The 23,735-nt window shown below is 42.1% G+C and overlaps 1 protein-coding gene across 1 annotated transcript in view; it reads left to right on the top strand.

The window, feature by feature from the left end:
• The first annotated feature begins 2,849 nt into the window (after positions 1-2,849).
• The window catches only part of LOC100560482 (serine/threonine-protein kinase 35), a 33,385-nt gene continuing 12,499 nt past the window's right edge, over positions 2,850-23,735 (top strand). The window contains exons 1-2 of the mRNA XM_003226687.4: positions 2,850-3,533; positions 17,059-17,810. Coding sequence (XP_003226735.1) covers positions 3,092-3,533; positions 17,059-17,771 — 1,155 coding nt within the window. The 5' untranslated portion in view covers positions 2,850-3,091 and the 3' untranslated portion in view covers positions 17,772-17,810. The remainder of the gene's footprint in view (positions 3,534-17,058; positions 17,811-23,735) is intronic.

The raw sequence follows: 23,735 nt of genomic DNA, 5'->3' as shown, positions 1-23,735 counted from the left end.
GTGCAGACTTCAATGTGGGCACATCTGCACTGTAGAATTAATGCAGTTTGATACCACTTTAACTGCCATGGCTCAATGCTATGGAATCCCAGGAGTTGTAGTATGTATTATTTGCATGTGCCTATATCATTTTGGAGGATTCTGGAATTCCATATAGGCAATGTTTGTGTGTGTGTGTGTGTGTGTATGTATATATATGTATGTGTGTGTGTGTGTGTGTGTGTGTGTGTGTGTGTGTGTGTATATATATATAGCATATATACACACACACAAGTTGGACATCCCTCATCCAGAAGTCTCCAAAATCTAAAATTGTGCACACAGCTGGCTGTGATATTGACACCTCCACTTTCTGGTGGTTTATGGCACACATACATTGCTTCCTACCTGTGTGCGTGCATGTGCTATATATCCAGGTAGAGCATCTCTTATCCAGAATTCCAAAACCCTCAAAAAATATCTGAAAATGTACACATGGCTGGCTAAGAAATTGATACCTTTGTTTTCTGATTTGTGCACATGTAAGTATGTATATATGTGTGCATGTGTGCATCAACACCTTTGCTTTCATATATGCATGTGTGATATGTACGTATACATGTGTGTTGGTATATATATGACATATTTGCTTATTGATATATTCATACACACACACACACACACATATATATGAGATATATTTATATATGGTATATTTATGGTGAGTGTTCAATGTTCGTGTATGTGTGTATATATGTATCAGTATATATAGAGATAAAGATACATATGTATATAAGGTAAGTGTTCGCATGGTTGCGTATGTATGTATATATGTGTGTCGGTATGTATATATGACATCTTTGCTATAGACAGATAGAGATATATGGTGTGTATATATAGGTGGTGTTTGCATGTTTGTGCATGTGTGTATATATATGTGTGCTGGTATAATAACTTTTTTTTTCTATCCCACCTCCATCTCCCCGCAGGGACTCAGGGCTGCTAACACAAGGCTTATTGCTTATTGATATATATAGAGAGAGATACATATGTATATATTGGTGAGTGTTTGCATGTTTGTTTATGTGTATGTGTATGTATTCATGTGTCAGTTTACAAGTGACATCTTTGCTTATTGATATGTACATATATGTATAAAGATATATATTTATATATGATATACAGTAGAGTCTCACTTATCCAACATAAACGGGCTGGCAGAATGTTGGATAAGTGAATATGTTGGATAATAAGGAGGCATTAAGGAAAAGCCTATTAAACATCAAATTAGGTTATGATTTTATAAATGAAGCACCAAAACATCATGTTAGACAACAAATTTGGTAGAAAAAGTAGTTCAATATGCAATAATGCTATGTTGTAATTACTGTATTTATGAATTTAGCACCAAAATATCACGTTATATTGAAAACATTGACTACAAAAATGTGTTGGATAATCCAGAACGTTGGATAAGCGAGTGTTGGATAAGTGAGACTCTACTGTATATATTGTTTGCATGTTTGTGTGTGTGTGGGTGTATATATATATATGCAAAGATATATGACATATTTGCATACACACACACACATACACATGAATGAAAGCCTTCCCTTGGGTAGTGAGCAGTATGGTATTTTCTGAGGACATTGGCAAGGCTCTTGGACATGTTCATGGCACTCTCTATAACCTGCAATGTTGTTGGAGGGAGAGCCATTAGTGTCTCCTGGGTAGTGGGAGCTATAGCTATTTGTGGAAGTGGGAGCTTGTCTGTGTAAGTGGACACCCCAGCCACATACACACGTATACATATTCACTTTTATTATATGTATACAGATAGATAGATAGATAGATAGATATAAATATACGCATATATGGTATATACATGGTGAGTGTTTGCATGTTTGTGTGTGTGTAAGTATGAGCATATGTATGTATGCATATGTGTGTGTGTGTGTGTCTACATATACACTGACATCTCTATTTTCTTAGATATAGATAGGCACACACACATATATATATGGTATATATATTTGGTGTGTATTTGCCTGACTGTGGCCATATGTATATATGTGTGTATACATATATACATGCATGCATGTGCATGTGTGTATGTGTGTCCACTCCTAAATTCCAAACATTTCTGCCCTCCAGCACGGAAATGGAGGGATGCCAAAGGGGCGGGTTTCCCCTCCTTGAGTTCACACACACACACCCTGACACGTGTTTGCGGGCGTGCAGTTTGGCAGCTGCTGGCCCGGGCTGCCTCTCGTTCCCGGCGGCGATTGCATAAGGGTCTTATGTAACACCTCCCTCCTCGGCTCTGTCTCCCAGAGTCTCTCTCTGCATCTCTCCACTGGGGTTGGGAGGCAGCATCTCAAAAACAGGGGGGACATACCCAGAAGAGAAACACCTCAGAGCCAAGGTGAGTGAATTTTTCCATGAAGCTTACCTAAATCTACAATGGAAAACATTTTAGAAGCGGGAAAATATTTTATGAATTAGAGAAAAAAAGAGAAGGGATCTCAATCCACTTTTTTTTTCTTTTTTATCCCCCCTTCCTCCCCCTCTCCGCAACATGGGCTCTTCCATTTTGCAATGAATGAATGTTTACAGGCCAAGAAAAGGAACGAACCATTCTGAGCAAAGGGGGGAGCTTCGTATAGAAAATAAATGACCCATATTGGTCAAATGTCGTTTCTTCTTGCGGATTTGTTTAAATGCAGAGGAATAATATCATGTGTTTGAAAACGGGAGTTTTAAACGGTGGCTTCGTTTTATTTGTTTGCAAGACGCAACCCTGTTCCCGCCGGGAAATGGTACATTCCAACTTCCCTCCTCCGCTTGTGATTGGCTGAGCCGTTTTTAAAGGGGCAGGCGCGGCGGGATTTTTTCCCCCCTTCTCCGTAACCCTCACGCCCCTTAGTTGTGTGGATGTGGTTTTCGTTCAAAGGAGAAGGAGTAGAAGAAGAAGGCAGCTCCGGACTGACGGGGCAGGCGGGATGAAGAAAGGCGCTTCCCGGCCGTGCGGACAACAAGGACGCGACCACTACGACGACGATTACTACCACCAGCGCCTCGTCCTGCAACTAGGCCCCACCGCGGCGTTGCCATGGAGACGAGGAACGACGGTGGCCGCCGAGGGGCACAAAGGCTCCCGGACCGGCGCCTGAAGCGGCTTCCGAAGGGAAAGGACGCCGACGCCATGGAGGTAGGCCGCGGCCCGAGCCAAGCCGCCTCCCCGCCGCTTCCTCCGCCGCCCCGGTACCGCCTGGTGGCGGAAATCGGCCGCGGGGCCTACGGCGTGGTCTACGAGGCCCTCTCCGGCCGCACGGGGGCCCGCCTGGCCGTCAAGCGCATCCGCTGCGACGCGCCCGAGAACGTGGAGCTGGCCCTGGCCGAGTTCTGGGCCCTGACCAGCCTGCGGAGGAGGCACCCCAACGTAGTGCGCTTCGAGGAGTGCGTGCTCCAGCGGGACGGGCTCGGGCAGCGCATGAGCCACGGCAACAAGCAGAGCGCCCTCTACCTCCGCCTCGTCGAGACCTCCCTCAAAGGTAGGCCGCAGAGAAGGGCAAGGTAGGCCTCACTCGCTTGGGACCAGGCCTCAACCAGCTTGGGCCTTCCAGGTGTTTTGGGTTTCGACTCCCACCATTCCTAACAGCCTCAGGTCCTTTCCTTTTCCCCCTCAGCCGCTTAGCCTGAGGCTGTTAGGAATGGTGGGAGTCGAAACCCAAAACACCTGGAAGACCCAAGCTGGCCCAGGCCTGCTCTAGGCCCTCCAGTGGGACTTTATGGTCACACAAGGATACCAACCCATTGGTAAATCAGTGTTCCTCAGTGCTTTTTCATGGCATCTCCACATAGGACATAGTATCATAGTTATTTATGTATTTATTTATAGTACTTATACCCTACCCTTCTCACCTCCAAAGGGAGACTTAGGGCGACATGCAAACTATGGTAATAATTCAATGCCAGGTTCTGACAATAACAATATCAGTAAAGCACAATATTATAAAACTACAAAAATATACATATAAATTAAAATAGTATTTCAAATGATTAAAAACATATCAGACATATCTGACACCAACTGAGCTTAGTAAACATTGAACCAATTGCTTCGCCATTCTTCTTCATATTTATGGTCCAGTTTAATCCTCTAAATCTTGCTTAAATAGCCAGGTCTTAAGATTCTTCCTGAAGCTTAAGGGCGAGGCGGCTGTTCTGATGTCACTGGAAAGGGAGTTCCACAGCCGCGGGGCCACTACCAAGAAGGCCCTGTCTCTTGTCCCCATCAACTGCGCTTGCGATGGGGGCAGGACCGAGAGCAGAGCCTCCCCAGACAATCTTAACAATCGCACCAGATCATAAAGGGAGATGAGTTCTGGCAGGTAAGCTGTTTAGGGATTTAGAGGCATCTTTTACAACAGCTTCTTTTAAACTGGCTGGAATTTTGCCTTACTGAAGGGAGACATTAACCACCACCTTTTCCAACTCTGCCAAACTCCCTCTGGCCTCCTTTATCAGCCAGGATTGGCAGGGGTTCAGGATGCATATGGTCACCCTCACCTCTCCAAGGAATCATAGAATAACAAGAGTTGGAAGAGACCCCATGGGCAGTCTAGTCCAACCCCCTGTCATACAGGAAAAGTACAATCAAAGCACCCCTGACAGATTGCCATCCAGCCTCTTTTAAAAGCCTCTAAGGGAGGTGCTTAAGAACATTTAAAAGCAATCACAATTATTGTGGAGACTCATAAATTAAATGATACATTTCAATAATCTTAGTGCAAATTGGCCTTGCTGTCATTAGCAATTGAAGTCATTTGTCAAACGTGCTTGAACATGTAAGTCTTCAACTGGGTTTTGAAGGCTAACAGAAAAGGGGCAGTTTTAATCACAATGGGGAGAGGGAGTTCCAAAGGGCCGGGATGGCTACCAGGAAGGCCCTCTTTCGTTTCCGCCAACCATATTTGTGACAGCAGTGGCAATGAGAGAATATAATAATAATAATAATAATAAAACTTTATTTATACCCCGCCACCATCTCCCCAACGGGGACTCGGGGCGGCTTACATGGGGCCATGCCCAAGACAATACAATAAACCATAACATAATACAATTAAATAATACATTACATAAAATAAACAGTACAACATAAGATCAAAACAGCAATATAACACTCTGGTAGATCCTAATGATTAGTCAGGTTGGTAAGAGGCAATGCGGTCAGATAGGTAAGTTGGACCTGAACCGTTTAGGCCTTAAAGGTCAAAAACAGCACATTTAATCGATTAAATTACCTTAGGCCCATTGGTCTGAGTCCCAGTCTCAAAACAAGCCTGTTCCCTCTTCCTTATGACAATCTTTCACGTATTTATACATGGCGATCACTGTTGACTCGTGTTCAACTTGTTCACAAAGACTCCAAGGTCTTTTTCACATGGACCGTTGTCGAGCCAGCCGTCACCCATTCTGTATTTTGTATTTCATTTTTTCTGCCTAAGTGTAGTATCTTACATTTGTCCTTGTTGAAATTCATTTTGTGAGTTTTGTCTAATCAGCTCTCTAATTTGTTAAGGTCATTTTGAATTCTGATCCTGTCATCTGGAGTATTAGCTATCCCTTCTGATTTGGTATTATCTACAAACTTGATAAGCATGCCCTCTAAACCTTCATTTAAGTTATTAATAAAGATGTTGAACAGAACTGGGCCCAGGACTGAACCCTGCGGCACTCCACTAGTGATGTCTTTCCAGGATGAAGAGGAACCATTGCTGAGCACCCTTTAGGTTTGGTTGCTTAGCCAATTACAGATCCACCTAATAGTAGTATTGCCTAGCCCACATTTGCCTGCAAGAAGGTCAAGGGGGAACTTGTTGAAAGCCTTACTGAATCAAGATATGCTACATCCACAGCATTCCTTGCATCTACCAAGCTTGTAACTCTCGAAAAAAGACATAAGATTAGTCTGGCATTACTTGTTTTTGAGAAATTCATGTTGACTTTTAGTAATCACAGTATTTCATTCTAAGTGATTGCAGATTGTCTCCATAATGATTTATCTGCTCCAGAATCTTTCCTGGTATTGATGTCAGACTGACTGGAAGGTGCTAGATGTAAACTCCTTTGTCTTTGATGGAAATGCCTGCCAAGCCTTTTATATTGCAACTATGGAAGGAAGTTCACTGGACCTGATGAGGCTTAATTTGGAGTTCACACTTAGCAGGATTGCAGTGTATTTTTTTAAGTCCTGTCATTGTCAAAACCAAGTTATAAAAAAGTAATTGAGTGCCTCATATTTAATGAAGTTTCTGTATAATAGCTTTTTTTTAAAAAAAGAGTCTAAGGAAAGTAACTTCTCTAAGCACTGGAAGAGTCCCCACAACAATTTAACATGACTTTTAATGTCTTTCCTACTTCTACTCCCTGAATTGGCAGCGGTAGGGGAAGGGGTTTCTGAGTGTTGGAGCCCAAGAAAAGTGACTTTCTAGACTACTTTTATCATTTTGTGTCTCCCTGAGAAGGAAACACAATATATACAATAACAACGGCAACAACAATTTTCCTAAATATTGGGAGTGTTTTCACAACAACAAACCCAGACAGGCCTTCTTTTACACACACACACACACACACACACACACACACACACACACACACATATATATATATATATATATTCTACCTTCAGTTTGTTTCCCAATTATGGTGACTGTAAGAAAGATGTTAGGGGGAGGGGTTTCTGGGGGTTGTAAATTGGGAAAAGTAACTTTCCTAAGTCCGGGAGAGTCTCCACAACACCCCTGGGCAAACAGTCTTTTGCATACATTGTACCCATAATAGTGTGCCTTCAGCTCATTCCCAACTTAAGGCAACCCTGTCACAGGGCTTTCTTGGCAATAAATAATTTAATCAGAATTACAAATGGCATCTTAAATTACAGTTTTATCTTCTCCCCCTCCTCCTAATCAAAGTTGGGGAAAGTCTTTTGCATTCCTGCTCCCTGAATTGTAAACCTAAATCTTGGCAGAGGGTAAGGAGAGGGCATTGAGTTGTAGTTCAGAAAAAGTAACTTTACAGAGCACCAGGCAAGTTCTCACAACTCTTAAGCATTCCTTCTTTCATATCATTGGTTCCTGAATTGGCAGTATGTGTCTTGGCTGCGTAGCCCAGAAGAATAGCAACTTTCCAGAGCATTGGGAAGCTTCCCACAACATCACCCATGTGGACAATTTCAAATTTTGGAATATTCCAATTTCCCAATAAAGGATATTCAACCTGTATTTTTTTGCAGCTCTTGCAGGCATAAATGGGCTTTCCAACCCACAACTCAGGAATCTGCGAGGAGCATGTGTAGGAGGTGTTTCCATACAAACAGAGAATGCAAGCATAGAGTTTATTTTAGCATTACTTTTAATATCCAGGCACTTTGAAGTAAAATAAGAAGAGGGAGTAGTCATTATAGGAATCTATATCAGCTGGGATTCTACAAAAAACATTCTTCTCTCATCCACTTTTCACTGCCTTAAAACTGGAGAGAGAGAAGAGAGTCTTGTGGGGGGAAGGGACTTAACATGCTTTGGTATATACTAAATGTCTGTGGAGTATAGCATGAAGTGCATTGGATGGTGCGTTTTGGGGTCTACAAAAACTTATGCCAAGATTAATACCGTTTTTGGCCTCTAAGGTGGCACAAGGGAGATTGTCCCCAGTCAAGTACATACAACTCCTGAAGTGAGTTAATTCTGCAGGTACACACTATCCATTATGCATAAGACAAAAATGAAAGAGGAAAGGAACAAGAACCTTTGATCCCTGTAGTGAACAGAGACTGGGAAGTCAGTTCTTGGATTATAACTCCCTGAATCTCTGGGCATGATGACTGGAGGATTTCAGGAATTACTGTCCAAAAACTGAGTTTCCTGTTTTCTGTGCAAGGATAAGAGAATGCCTTCTTTCCTTAGAGGCTTGACTGGATTGGTAGTTGAATTTTTCTGACTTCAGGTCTGGTGAAGAAAAAGTTGCTTACCTGAGGGGAGTAGCTGATTAGGGGACTAAGAGCAGAATGTTTTGGTCCTGAGAGAAAGATGAGATATAAATTAAAGAAAGAAAATAAACATGAAAGATTTTGCCTTGTTCCTCATGGACTTCTTCCCATTTTTTTCCAGAATGGAGGAGGGAAGGTGATTTGTAACCCCATGTGGGGTACCCGGCAAAATGTACTTATTTTCAAAGTTTATCTTCCTGTGCAGACTAGGGTAAAAGAGGTGAATGGGCAGCATGTTGTGGTAGAACAGCTGTGTACTATTCATGAGTCAGTTTAGCAGGCTAACGTTTTCCCAGTGTTGACCTGCTAAACTGCTTTTGCACAAAACTCACACATGAACTAGTGTGTGTGCATGAGACAAAAGAATGTCTTCATAAAACAAGAAATTCCTAGGAAACCATGCTTTCTGCGTATAGCCATTATAAAACTTGTATGGTTTCAAATATAAAGGTGGCTTATAACTGCTCTTAAGGTATACACATTTGTTGGATATGATGGTACTGAGCAAAGTTGAATGGAGGTAGATGGGGACACCCTTAACAAAAGGAGCTCATGTGTTCGGTGTGGACATAATAAGCTCATTCTGTAGTAAGTTAATTCTGCAACTGTTGCAGCCAAGGGTTAAAACCGGGGGGGGGGGGGGGGGGGGTCTGATCCATGAGTTCAATTTGACTCTTGAAAAGAAACCAAACAGATGGGTAAAGAACCAAGTTGTACCTCCTGTGGAGATTCTACTTACATGTTCACAGACCTCAGTTATTGGTCTATTTTTGTCTATCATTATGCACTTTTAGTCATTTTTAGTTATTTGCAGTCTAAGAGACGAGAATCTGCAGCTACTGTACTGTGTATTTTTCATTGCTTATCTTCTGGAGAGGAATATGCAATAGGGTTACCATGGTGTTACGAGAAAGGTTTTGTAATCTCAAATTTTTTGGATACTTACTTAGGCGATCCCTCGTAGCTTGAGGAGGATTGTCTTCCATCTCTGGTGTCTTGGGGGTGGGTTCTTAGGTGGCTGAAGAGACCTATTCTTGATCCGCATGTTCTCCCGCAGTGAGGACATCGGTTTCCAGGTGGAAGGCAGTCCCGATCAGGGTTGGCTTGATGGGCCTTCCTCTTGGGACGTTTCTCCCTTAAGCCCTCCATTCGTGCCTCTTCGAACTCCACAGCACTGCTGGTCACAGCTGACCTCCAATTGGAGTGCTCAAGGTCCAGGGCTTCCCAGTTGTCAGTGTCTATCCCAAAGTTTTTAAGGTTGGCTTTAAGCCCATCTTTAAATCTCTTTTCCTGTCCACCAACATTACGTTTCCCGTTCTTGAGTTCGGAGTAGAGTAGCTGTTTTGGGAGACGGTGATCGGGCTTTCGGACAACGTGGCCAGTCCAGCGGAGTTGATGGCGTAGGAGCATCGCTTCAATGCTGATGATCTTTGCTTCCTCAAGCACGCTGACATTTGACCGTCTGTCTTCCCAAGAGATTTGCAGAATTTTTCTGAGGCAACGCTGATGGAAACACTCCAGGAATTGAGTGTGACGTCTGTAGACCGTCCACGTTTCGCAGGCATGGAGCAGGGTTGGGAGGACAATGGCTTTGTAAACAAGCACCTTGGTATCTCTACAGATGTCCCGATCCTCAAATACTCTCTCCTTGATTCTGAAAAATGCTGCACTCACAGAGCTCAGGCGGTGTTGTATTTCAGTGTCGATGTTGACTTGTGTGGAGAGGTGGCTGCCAAGGTAGCGGAAATGCTTAACTTTTTCTAATGTGACACCATTAAGTTGTATTCCTGGCATTGCAGAGGGATTAGCTGGTGCCTGTTTGGAAGAGCACTTTGGTTTTCTCGATGTTCAATGAGAGGCCGAGCTTCTCGTATGCTTCTGCGAAGGTGTTTAGAGTGGCTTGTAGGTCTTCTTCTGAGTGCGCACAGACTACGTTGTCATCGGCATATTGGAGTTCTATAACAGATGTTGTGGTGACCTTCAGTCTGCTGAGGTTAAAATAGCTTGTCATCTGTCTGATAGATGATTTCCACACCGGTGGGAAGCTTCCCATCAACAAGGTGAAGTATCATAGCGATGAAGATGGAAAATAAGGTAGGGGCAATAACACATCCCTGCTTGACACCTGATTCCACCTTAAATGGGTCACTTTGGGAGCCGTTACTGTCCAAGACTGTTGTCATCATGGAGGAGCCGCAGGATGTTCACAAATTTGTCAGGGCACCCAATTTTTTGGAGGATAAGGAGATCATTTAACCCATTAATCCTCAGATGTTGTTGGATTTCAACTCCCAGAGGATTTGGGCAGCATGATTAGAATCTCAGACTTAACACCACACAGGAACCTAAGTTTGTGAAACACATGTATGCAGTTAGCATCCCCAGCAATGCTAATTCATTTCTTTTGATGCTAACACAGATCTCAAAAGTGATTTGTTTTCTTTCCCCAATATTGTCATCCCCAGTGGGCTGCCTGTGTACTACTCAGCCTTGATAATCAAGGTTGCTTTTTGTGGCCCTTCACCCTTCCAGACTGCACTTTTTCTAGCTATGGAAGCATCAGTCCTCTGGGCGAAGCAGCTCACAATGTAAATAGCTTGCAAACCTCAACCATTGATAAACATTTTTAAAATGTTTTGTCATAGCTAAAAGTAACTCAGCCTCATATGGTTAAGAACTTTTAGCAGTCACTATAGTCCCTAGAAAGAGTACAGGGGCAGAAATTTGGTTCGTAGATCCAACTACTTTTTCCTGATCTAGAGCATGGATAGCTGACTTGGTGTCCTACAGAATGCAGCTCCTAATCTCCAGTCAGTGTGGTCAAGAACTATGAGAAGCAAAGTCCAAAACGTTAAGGACACAAGCTTGCCTATTCATTTAAGGGGGAAATACCAAATAAAGTGGAAGAACAAATGGCAGCATCACTTTCTGCGTCACATTTGTCCCCCAAAAGGTTGCTGGGAATGTTTTTGGTTTCTCTTTGTTAAAAAAAATGGTATTCCCAAGACCCAAACAAACATTCAAAGCATGGAATTGGGAGACAGTGAACGAGTGTGCCACGTGCCACAACAATGTGCAAGGCTGAGCATCATAACATTGCCGGCTCTGGGCTTGTGTTGCACCGCGTGCTCTTCACTGGCCATAGTGTCACTCCGCAGAGCTGGCTTATTACTGATAAGCCAGCCCCCTCCACTTCACGTGTTGGCCTGCATGCTGCAGATGCTGCTCAGCTGCGTGCCTTGCAGGAGCGCATGGACTGCCCAGATGGGCACCACAGACATGTGCAACATTCTTTTGCTGGCCAGCAGCAGCCTTTGAGCTTCTAGTCTGAATGCCTTTTTTTTCTTCAGCTAGTCATTTTCTATTAGCTTTTCAGTGTAAGTAACATGGTGGATCACTCAGGTGTGGAAAGAGAATGTGGCCATTGTGTTCCATAGCACCAACAGACCCTATTTTCTACTGTTTCTAATGAATGTGGAAAAGGGATGCTTCTCCCTTAAGCTTGTTTAAGTTAGCGAATTTGGAAAACTTCAGATTATAATACAAAGTAAACAACTAAAGACCACAGTGCATAAAAGATCTGCAGTGCAATGAGGCTTGTAATTAATTACTTGAGAAGATTTATCATTGTCTTCTGGTAGGCTTTCTCAAAGGTATTAGAGTTGCTGTCTATGTGTATCGTATAATGTTTATTAAGTTAACAGGCAACTTTCATGTACATATGCACATAGGAGAGAGATTGTCTAAGCTGCTATTCATTGTTTGCCACTATTAGCTATCATTCTGTTCCATCTATTTATGCTATGAGTTCTAAATTGTTGAATTGTTTGGTCTCACAAATGCATTACAAACAGTAGGACTGCTTTTTAGGCTGCTGAAATATTTCTCTGTATTTAACAAAAAGGTTTAAATGTTTTTGTCAATCCTTAATTTCTATTCTATCTGAGGAAAACAAGGATGCAGTCTCTTTTCATAAATTTAGAAATAATGTAACAAAGGCCATATCATGAGCTGGACATTCCTGTATAATTAGTTCACTTAAGCATTAAGCTATTGAGCAGGAGGAAACAGAGTCAAATAAAGGTTTATACATACTGGTTTGACTTGGAAAACTAGTGAGTAACCTAGTACACTTAGAAATTAAGGGCAAGCTTTAGGAAAAATAATTAATAGGCAGTCATACCTTCAGCATAAAAAGGTTGCTTTCTAGTTTGATTCAAGCTTGCTTAACAAGGGATTAATCATTACATTTTTCCATTTTCCACTTTTTCCTCAGCTGACTCCCGCAAACTTGATGATAGAACTAGTCTTAAACATTTGGAAAATCCACATATCTTGCCAAAACGTGATTTCTGACATTGCATGCAACTTGGATAGACTCCTAGTCAACTAAACACTTCCTGACACCCCATGTTGATGAGTCAAAGCCAAAGCAAGTTGTATTTTCATAGCACCAGATACAGGAAGGCTGGGCCTGATGTCTTTTGGCTAGACACAAACATTTGTGTTTGTTGTTTTCTTTAAATAGTATGATAGACGTATCATTATACATAGCCTAAATATGAATGAACTTTGCAGACTTTTGTAGTAAGTTAGAAATCAACACAGCTTGTTAAAGATGAAAGTAGAGTGAAGAGGTAGAAAAGGTTAGAAAAAAGAAAAAGCACACTAATAATAGTGAAATACCTCTTATTCCAACTTCATGTCTCTTATAAATTTGTGAACATCCACATCTACTGTGATGGACAAGCTTTCACAAGTGCCCCTTCATAGCAGGAAAAAACCGTGGCAAGTGAACTAATCCCTTCTGCAAGTGTACTTATCCTAATGAGAACATCTTCAGAATGTTCATATAATAATCTTGAATGCATAGTAGGATCAGCATGTCAAGGTTCAGCTCCTCCTTGAAGTATTCTTGAACTGTTCAGTGGTCATACCAAGGAGAGGTTTGTTGCAACTGATTGCAAGACCAATGGTCACACAAAAGCCACATTGTTTCTTAATAGGATGGTGTTTAGTTTTTAATGGAGCAGAGCTGATAGCCTGCATGGCTTGTAGCTTCATTAATTGACCCCCATAAGACCTTGTCTTGAGTTCAGCCAAGGTCTGTTCATTCTCCATATTGTTGCTACCTTCCTTGTTTTCTTTTGTTTACCTCCAGTGATTAGCAACAACATCCAGCAATGCAGCCCAGCAGTGAATTAATATGAAAGATTTTTTTTCCTTTCTCCCTTTTATCCTGCTGGAAATTTGTTAAGCCATACATCCTTTATGATGTAATTTTTAAAAGTATTTTCTTTGTCACTGTTGATAGGTTAGGATGGCCAAATTGTGACATGATTTTCGATTACCATAGTAATAGTCATGGTGACAGACTTGTTTATGCAAATAACCAGCATTCCTCCCTATCTGCTGTCCGTGATTATAGAGGCTGTTGTTGAAAACCTGGTAGCTTTTTGTGACTTCTTGTGTTCAGTCATACTTGGCTTCTTCTCTTTGGAAGTTCTCTTTTCTTGTCTGATACAAACCAGGAGTCACCCTTAAAACTTCAGAAAAGAAATTCCACCTAAACATTAGGAAAAGCCTCCTGACAGCAAGAGCTGCTCTACATTGAAATCATTGCTACCTCAAAGTTTGATAGAGTCTCCTCAAGAAGTTTTTAAATAAGAGGTTGCGTGGCCATCTGTCAGGGGTACTTCGGTTGTGTGTTCCTGCACGGCAGAATGTGGTTTGACTAGATGGCCCTTGTGGTCTCTTCCAACTCCATGATTCTTTGACTTGCTAGGAGATGGAGTAGAAGTGTGTCCAAGATACAAAAGAGAACCAGTAAGCAGTTTGCGGCTTATTATACAGGGTGTTTGAAAAAGAACTCCCTGGTTCTAATGTATTGATACTTAAAACTAGGGAGTTCTTTTTCAAACATTCTGTATATACTTACATACAAGTTGGGGAGAAATGACAAATGAATCTGCCCCCAAAACATGGGTTGACTTCGCCTTGGGTTGTTGCTGGAAACGGATGAAAACAGTGCTAACTCAATGAATTCTGTATAATAATAACAATCATTCTTGTACCCTGCCACCATCTCCCCGAAGAGACGCGAATCAGCTTATACACGGCACAGAGTGCCAGAACAGAACATAAAATAAAACACAATTTAAAAATACAGTTAAATAAAACATATAGACATATTAAATGAAAACTCAAAACGGCGCTCATCAAACAATGGCAGTAAACTACTGTAAACTGTAAAGCTACTGTATGGCATGGATACAGACTAGAAAAGCAAGGGAAGCAACATGCCACAGTGCAGTGGCAATGACAAGAGACAGAAGTAAGACACCTCTCTTGGTGTTGGACCTGAAAACAGCACTCCCACCCCATTAACTCTCCTTGTTTTTTTTCCAGCCTGAATTGCATTCAGCAGCAATGTGGGAGAGCTGTAAAAGGTGGCACACCTGCCTTTTTGGATATTTAAGATGGAGCAGAGTATTAGCATCTTGTTTAGTAGGAGCTTACACTATAAACCTTGAGAAGCTTGGCAGTCCCCCTGCAGATAATTTGTTTTACATATTTCTAAGTTTTACCATCCACCTTTATGTGAATCATAAAAAAATATCATTTTGAAAAGCCAATGAGGTTGACTTATAAACAAATATGTTTGGATATGTATTTCTTCATTAAACTATAGAACGCTGGAAGGGGCCAAAAGGTAATCTAGTCCAATCCTCTGCCATATAGGAATACTCAACTGCAGCACTCCTGAAAGATGCTCATCTAACCCCTGTTTAAATACTTTTAAAGAAGGAGAGCTTATCATTGTTCCCAAGGCAGTCTATTCAATTGTTGAGCAGTTCTTATAATGAAAAAATTCTGCCTAGTGTTATTGCAGTCAAATGTACATCTTGTCAGCTCTCTTGTTGCCGTGTGTGACTGCACACATTGTCATTAAGCATCATTATTGTGGCATGAGACCTCTAAACCTTGGAGCTTACTTCTGAATCGACATACATGAGTGGTAGAAGCTCCTTAGTGACTTGAAGATTTCTGTAGCATCTTGGTGAATCTGTCACCTGTCTTTTTTGTGTAAAGACCGAAAACCTGCTACCTGAATACAGCGAACTGATTTGTACATTGCAGGAATGAAATGGCAGGAGACAGTCTTGCCTAGAGGCAAGATAAGTGTCAGACAAGTCCAAGTAGACTTCTCCACTTCCTACTACAATTAGCTTCTCTCGGGCTAATAACTGAGGGGTTTCTATCCAAGTCTCGTATTTCTTGCCTTATCCTCCAAAGGCACTGTCTTCTGAGGTATCTTCTGATGAGCCACTTGGAATACCTGCCAGGTAGTTGTTGCCATCCTTCCTGTTACTCCATTGTGTAACTGTGGCAGCACTGCATTGCAACACCCCAAGAAACAGACCCAGCCTGTGGACATGCATGCAATAAGGCAGCTTGATGGGAATAGGTTGGGTTATGCACATTTATAGCCACATTGCCTGGCATGCTGCAGCTTGAGTACTAAAGCTCCTAGCTGAACTTGCCTTCTATATATTTCTCCTTAGCAATCATGCAAGAGGCTTCCTGTCTAAATTCAAAATGTATGTGGCTTTCAGTTATAATGTCACTTTGTTTTTTGTTGCAACTGTCATCCTTCAGTACCACTGGTGTAAAAGTAGGTTCAAGTGTAGCATAAGAGAGTCTCCTCCTCCCTAGCAGGTATGGAGATGCTTTTCTAGCAAATACATGAAATGGATAATTTAATGAAAAATTAAATAACTGTGTCCCGCAAAGGCTTATGAGACCTCAATGCGTAAATGAGTCTCTTTTTCAGTACACACTTGTCTGGCCAGTGAGACATGCTGGGAAAGTTCTATGTGTCCAACCACTGAGAACACAACATTGTATTGATTGTTCTTATTATCTTTGGGAGTATTTGCAATACGTTTGATACTTGTCCTGTAGGACTTTAGAACATGTTTTCTTGTCTTCCCTCTTGTTTGTGGTTTGTTGTTATTTCAGCCTTTTATAATACTCTTTTCCATTTCTGCAATTGAACAAAGCCATCTGATGAGCTCTAACTTACTGGAATCTGTGTCACCTGAGTTTATTAAATTCCCAGCTGTGAAATCCTACTGCTGGAGTGTGTGCTGGCGATTGCTACGTGTCATTGGATTTCAGACTGCCGATTTAGCAGTGCTGCTGTTTCTGCGAAATAGCTGACGGAGACCTTTTCCCAATGAATCTACATCTTCTCAATCATCCCATTCCACACCATCATCCAGCCATCACTTGTGTGATGCTTATGTATGGAGAGAAAACCATGAATTGGAAGCTAGTGTCTAGCAGATAATTTCTAAACAATGGGAGAGAAAACTGAGATCACACTCATACAAATTGTCTCTATCAAAAATGTTACCAGAGTTTTGGATTTGGAATTTTTTTCACATTTTGAAGTATCTGTATTTTCGTATACTGTACATACATAATGAGATGTCTTGGAGTTGACACCCAAGTCACAAAATTCAGTTATGCTTCATAAACACTTTATATAATTTTAATAATTTTGTGCATGCTGTGTACACAACCAGTAGAAAGCAAAGGTGTCAGCATTTCAGCCACCCCCAGACAGCTTTGAATTTCATAGGATTTTGGATTTGGAACTTTAAGATAAGAGATATTGAACCTGTGTATCTGAGTATTGAATACTGTCCTAGATAGAGTTCTGAACAGCCTATTTTAATTTTATATCATGTTTTCGTCCTTGGGAAGTATTTAAAGAAGCATATTGTTAGGCATGAATCCTACCTGTTAGCCTCTAATGTTCAGCCAATACCTTTCAAGCCCTGCTCCCTTGCGGTGTCAGAAAAATAGCCAGTACAGTTTTGTGCGTAATTCACCATGACTAGGGTGCTGGGCATTTTCCCCTCCAGATGTCTGCTCCCACAGGTACTAATTAAGCTGAGATAACGCTGCAATCTTGCCTATGCAGTAATCCATTTCTCTTTCTTTCTCCTTCTGGCAAGGTGAGAGGATCCTGGGTTATGCTGAAGAACCTTGTTATCTCTGGTTTGTCATGGAATATTGTGAAGGAGGAGATCTGAACCAGTACATTCTTTCACGCAGACCGGACCCTGCCACCAACAAGAGTTTTATGCTCCAGCTGACGAGTGCCATTGCCTTTCTGCACAAGAACCACATTGTGCACAGGGACCTGAAGCCAGACAACATCCTGATCACAGAGAAATCAGGCGCTCCAATTCTCAAGGTGGCGGACTTTGGCCTCAGCAAAGTTTGTGCTGGCTTGACTGCTCGAGGCAAGGATGGGGGGAATGATAACAAAAATGTGAATGTGAACAAGTACTGGCTATCATCCGCTTGCGGCTCAGACTTCTACATGGCTCCTGAAGTCTGGGAGGGACACTACACTGCCAAGGCAGACATCTTTGCCCTGGGCATCATTATCTGGGCAATGATCGAAAGGATAACGTTTATTGATGCTGAGACCAAGAAGGAGCTGCTGGGGACCTACATCAAACAGGGGACTGAGATTGTACCCGTTGGGGAGGCACTGCTAGAAAACCCAAAGATGGAATTGCACATCCCCCAGAAACGCAGGACTTCTATGTCTGAGGGGATCAAGCAGCTCTTGAAAGACATGTTAGCTGCTAACCCACAGGACCGACCCGATGCCTTTGAGCTTGAATCCAGAATGGACCAGGTTACATGTGCTGCTTAAACTCAGGTCAGACAGCGTTGATGTGCTTTGAAAACTGGGGTAAGTGTTCTACAGGGCTGTTTTATCTATTTGCTTCTATTGGTTGCAACATGTAGTTGGGAACCTTTTGAGTGCCAGCAGCTTGAAGCTATCTGTATTACTCACATTCCAGTGTGTTGTTGTTTCCCTCTGTGTGCTTTTCATTTGCCCTGTCTAATTCTTCCATTAAATGAAAGGCCTTTGGAAAATTGTAGAACAGAATCTATAGTTTCACACTTCCTCAGATGCCATGAGAACAGTTTGAACATGAGAATACTGTGGCCTTCCTTTGTAGCCAAACTACACTGCACATACTGAGACTGAGGAAGAGGCCATTACATAAAAAGTGTTTCAGTTTTTGTAATACATTGAGCAACTGCATGCATGAGCAAGTAGGGGCAACCAGATTTGTAGAAGATATAGTTGCTTACATTTGTACGTGATTAACAGTATTATTTATGAAACATAAACCGTTTTTTTAAAAATGGTGTATCCAAATTATAATAGGCATGATTGTAGAGGACTCATTCCTTCTGTGTGTATGAGAGAGGATAGAGAATGTGTCTTGTAAGATGCTGAGAGCCCTCTGTACTTTAAAAAAAAACCTGCTAAATTAGTTGGAGAAGTTTTTAGTGGGATAAAAAGACTTGAACCCATGCAGCCTCTGTAGCTGTGAAGAGAAAACATACTTGCTTCCTGCTGTGAAAACAGTGAGCTGCCCTTTGTAAACCCAATTATATTGTTGCACTCGTTTTCCTGTTCAATGCCTTTATCCTACAGTGTCATAATTTGAGGTCTGGAAGAAGAATTTGAGTAGCTCCTTCCTTGCCCTATTGAGTAGGGTGCCTTTAACGCAAAAACTTTTCCTCCCTGTGTATGTTGTAATGTAAAGCAGCCGAAACAGCACTTCCTTTTGAAACCCTTTCCTAGACAAAATGTCCAAAGCAGACAAAGGGGCAGAGTCCTGCTTGACATCAACCTTGAACTAAAGAACTATGATAGGAGTGAAGAACCCTTTATCCCAGGCATTGAGCTGGTCAGTGAAGGACAGGATAGCTCAACCCTCCTTGTTCCTTGAAGTGTTGTAAAAATACTCTGAAAGCAGGAAGAATATCTGGAGCCTTTCCAAAAGTCTCCAATGCTCTCCCTGCTATTAGGAAGAGTTCTCTCTGCTTCTGTAATCTCAGGTGAAGTACAACACTACTTCCTGACATTGCATTCATTATGTTAATGATGCTTACAGATGACAAAGCACTGTTGAGCATATTTGTGGATCTTGTGGATCAATAAGCCGATATGAAGAAAGTTCCCTGGTGATCTGAAGTCTTGAATATGTACCCTCTCTAGGAATTTGCTAGGTTTTCCAACACAACTTCATGTTAACTTCAGGGTAAAGTATGTAATAGAATTTTCTAGAAGATTTCTAGAAACAGATTTCTAGCTTCCTGAAAGTATCACATCATCCATTGCGGGGGAACAAGATGTTAAACTAGCTGGACTTTTGGTCTGATCTTCTGAGACTCTTCTAGTCTTACTCATGTGCCTTTTACATAATGTGTTCACTGCTCAGGCTGCCTTCACATTCCAGAAAAGTGCAAGTTGTTTCTAAAAGCAATCTAAATGCATTAAATAACAACAACAAAATTCAGGCTCGCCTAATTCAGTCCATTAGCAGGATTTGGGTTTCATATTACTGAATTCAATGATTTAAAGCTGAAAGGGGAGACACAAGACCTGCTGACCATTCTTCTTGGTTTTTCTTCCGGTAAACAGCCACAAAGCCTGCACTCCCAATCTTCTGTAGGTATAGATTAACTATGATGCAAACTAGGCAATGACTTTCCAGGGGGCTTTTTCCTCCAAACAAGGGTTTCCCTGTTTCCTGGATTCACTAGGAAGGAATGTCATTCAACTTGTTTTGTCTCTTCCAGAGCTGCATAGGACCGCAACATTCTATGGAGTGCGTGCACATAGTGGTCAGTCCCATCCATCCCCCCCCTCCCCCCCCCCGGGCTCTGGAAGTACTAACTGTTCCCCTAGCTCAAGGTAGGATTCATCCAGCTCTCCAGATGTTGCTGGACTGCAATTCCCAGCACCCCTCACCATTGGCTATCTTGGCTGGGTCTTACAGTTCGGCTTTATCTGAAGGTTTGCATGATTCTCACCCTGTTCTAGTTGGTCCCTAGGAGTCAGTCAGCGAATTTGGTTCTCTCAATCTTCCCTACGATCTTAACATTTGAAATGGAGACAAAGAGCACCTTGTTTCTGTTCCAGCATTTCCAACAAAACACCTACACATTTCAGGGATGGGAAGACTTTAAAACCATTTGCAAAGCTGTATATGGTCCATGACTAAGAATATGCAGAGTCAGAGAACTTGGCTTGAAATAATGGAAAATAGCCATTATTTTTGAGAGTCAGTGGATGAATGTTCATGGCAAGGAAAGCGATCAGTTTACTAGAATAAAAGGGATGGGAGCCAGTATTGCAGGTTGCAAATCAAAGTGGGGGATAAGAGGTTTTGAGGTTTTGCAAGAAAGGTGACTCTTGGTACACAATGATATGAATGTGGATATCTAAAGGATGGAGAGGAACAAGGGTGGATATTTTGTTTTAGAACAGGCCTGTACCTGTATAGTTTATACTGAATTTCAGACACAACACATGGAGAGTGGCTCAAAAGAGTTTCAGTAATATTGGTTCCAAGGCTGGAAATGGTCAAGCATTCAAGCACATGCCAAGTTGGTGGTGAGCTTCATGTGGCTTGATAGGTCATGATTTGAGCAGGCTCTTAATAAGAGCCAATTGTTAAGCTTGTTATCCAAGAGCAGATCTTGTATGTATACTGCATGGTCTCCATATTCCTGTCCTGGCAGCTCTGCCTCCAAATTTCCTGCAGCTTTTAGGACTGCTCTCCCCTTCAGCTTGGATTCCAGAGGTTACATAAAATGGTGTGTTGTTCTTTCAACTGTTCAACATGCACTTGGATAACATTGTTTTGTGGATTATTGCCTAGTACTGTTTGTTACCTTTTCAAAACCTCTATTCAATGGTTGCTGCTCTAAAGAAAACTTACATCCAGTCTTTTATTTGATATGAAAGCATGAAACATATTTAACCCAGATGTGACTGCATTCAACAGTAAGCAGATTTTCTGGCTAGTGCCAGTCTTAGATTTGAAACCTTTACTTGCCTAACGTATATTGCGCTAATATCTGTGTTTGGTATTAAATATGATAAACTCTTCAACTGCAAGAAGGAACACTTTGCTTTGGGTGTCTTTCATGGTTTTTAGGTAACAGAGTTATATGTTTTACCTTGACTGGTCAAGCTCCAAAACTCAGAAAGCCTGTTGACTTTTACTGAAAAACTTTTTTTTTAAAAGGGAATGCTGCTATAATGCAGTAAAAAGAAATATGCTAGGAGTCCCATGAAAAGCTCTGAACTTTGCCATCAAAAGTGAGCTATCGAAGTTAGCTAAATGGTTTTTTACTTCTTCTTTTTTTGGTGAAGTGGGTCCATTTAAAGATGCTTTCCCTCCAAACCCTCTCTTTATTTGGTGTGACCTAAACATATCCCTCAATGCTGGTGCCGTATCACCGTTAGATGCATGTCTTCATTTGGACTACTTCTTTTGGACTACTCCTTTTTAATGTTTCGTAATGTTTTAACTGTATTATATTATCCCATTTTAAATTAAATGTCTATTTACATTTGTATGGTTTTTAAAGCATCAAATAGCTGCCGATATGTAAAGCCAACTTGAGTCCCCTTTGAGGTGGAGAAAGGCGGGATAGAAATATCGCAAATAAATAAATGCTTCCCAACATTGAGAGGCCAGTGCCTTGATGAGGCAATGTTTTAAGGATGAAGCATGAGGATCTCGGATGAATGGAATTAATTATATATACGTTTTTAAGGTTTTTATAATGTGATTTAACAATGTTATTAATGGATCTGTTTATATTGTTTTGTTTTTATGATTGCATCTTGGGCATTAAATTTTGCCAATTTTTGTAAGCCGTCCTGAGTCCCCTCGGATGAGAAGGGTGGGGTACAAATGTTGTAAATAAATAAATAAATTGGTTTTTTATGCATAGGAAGTAAAGCAATGGGGACTTTTACTTCTTTAAGCAAATGGATAAGAATACAAGTGTAAAGCTTCCTTGTGGTTTCATCTATGAATTAAAGACTGTCAGGGAGCTGAATATATGGGAATGCTGAGGAGTGGTGGATTTCCTCCTTTTGGGGGGTTTGGGAGATTGTAGTGTCATCACCCAGCATTCATATCCCCCACTCCCAAAATGTCTGTGTTTGCCATCTGTGATCATTCAGCCTGTGCTAACACATTGCTGCTGAGTTGCATAACCAGGCTGTGCCCTCCGGGGAACACCCCTCCTGCCCCATCTATTTGCAATGGGAAATGAAAAACTAATAAACACAATGAGGGGACAGTCCTGCCTTCCAGCAATTTAGTCTGAGGCCCAACTACCATTTCCAGCTGCCTCACCTCCTTGCCAGCGCCTGAGGTGGTAAAGACTCTCCCTGAAGAGCATAGGTGCTGTGCCCCTTACATAACAGAAAGGGATGTGTTCCTGAGCTTTCAAAAGTGGACGCTACGTTATTTCGTGGAGGCATTGTCTTTGTCTTCTGCTCTGCAGTGCTGATGGTGACCGTAATCTCGCAGCCTGGCAGAGGACACTGTGGCTATGCATTTCTAGCCACTAGACTTTCCTTGTTGTGGCTCTGGTTTCAGTGTCCTTTAGCCTAGGGCACTAACGTATACTGAGTCCAGGTATTTGATCCATTAACCCAATGCAGTTGCCCTTCATTGAGGACCTTTCTACATACATTTTTGATTCAGTCAACATCTGGCCTTATATTATTAGAGGGAAGTCATGCTCCCCCTCTTTTCTGCCTTGGTCAGACCACACCTGGAATACTGCGTCCAATTCTGGGCACCACAGTTGAAGGGAGATGTTGACAAGCTGGAAAGCGTCCAGAGGAGGGCGACTAAAATGATTAAGGGTCTGGAGAACAAGCCCTATGAGGAGCGGCTTAAAGAGCTGGGCATGTTTAGCCTGCAGAAGAGAAGGCTGAGAGGAGACATGATAGCCATGTACAAATACGTGAAGGGAAGTCATAGGGAGGAGGGAGCAAGCTTGTTTTCTGCTGCCCTGCAGACTAGGACACGGAACGATGGCTTCAAACTACAGGAAAGGAGATTCCACCTGAACATTAGGAAGAACTTCCTCACTGTGAGAGCTGTTCAGCAGTGGAACTCTCTGCCCCAGGGTGTGGTGGAGGCTCCTTCTTTGGAGGCTTTTAAGCAGAGGCTGGATGGCCATCTGTCAGGGGTGCTTTGAATGCGATTTCCTGCTTCTTGGCAGGGGGTTGGACTGGATGGCCCATGAGGTCTCTTCCAACTCTACTATTCTATGATTCTATTCTATGATTCCTTGTGTGTATCTACTAGACATGGGCTCGGTTACTGTTTCATCCATGTTTTATACCGTTTTGTGTATTTGGGATGCACAAAATGGTAAAACCCCCCCCTTGGTACAGAAACAGAAGTGAAACAAATGAAAAGTGGAAATGGTAACTGTTTGTTGTCTGATTTTTGTGTCTGCCAGAGCTGCAGGCCCTGGGAGGCATGGGTGCTTCTCTCTTCGCCCCCCCCCCCAAACTGTGTAAAGCAAAGGGGAAAAAACTTACTGTATCTCCATCAGCGTGTGCGGACACAGCGCATCTTCAGTGCTCCACACTGGCGTGCGCACACATTTTAGACCTGTTTGCCAGACGCACTCTCTTTGGAAAAAGTCTGTGTTTGGCAGGCAGGCCCTGAAGCAAAGCGCCGAACACCAAGAGCAACTTACTCGATGCTCTGTTTCAGACCCTGAAGATACGCTTGGCGTTCAGCGCTCCACTTCAGGGCCTGCTGGCAAG

Source organism: Anolis carolinensis, chromosome 4 (assembly GCF_035594765.1).
Source record: "Anolis carolinensis isolate JA03-04 chromosome 4, rAnoCar3.1.pri, whole genome shotgun sequence".
Classification (NCBI taxonomy): domain Eukaryota; kingdom Metazoa; phylum Chordata; class Lepidosauria; order Squamata; family Dactyloidae; genus Anolis; species Anolis carolinensis.
Note: the sequence above shows the minus strand (reverse complement) of the source record. Positions and strands in the feature narration are given on the sequence as shown.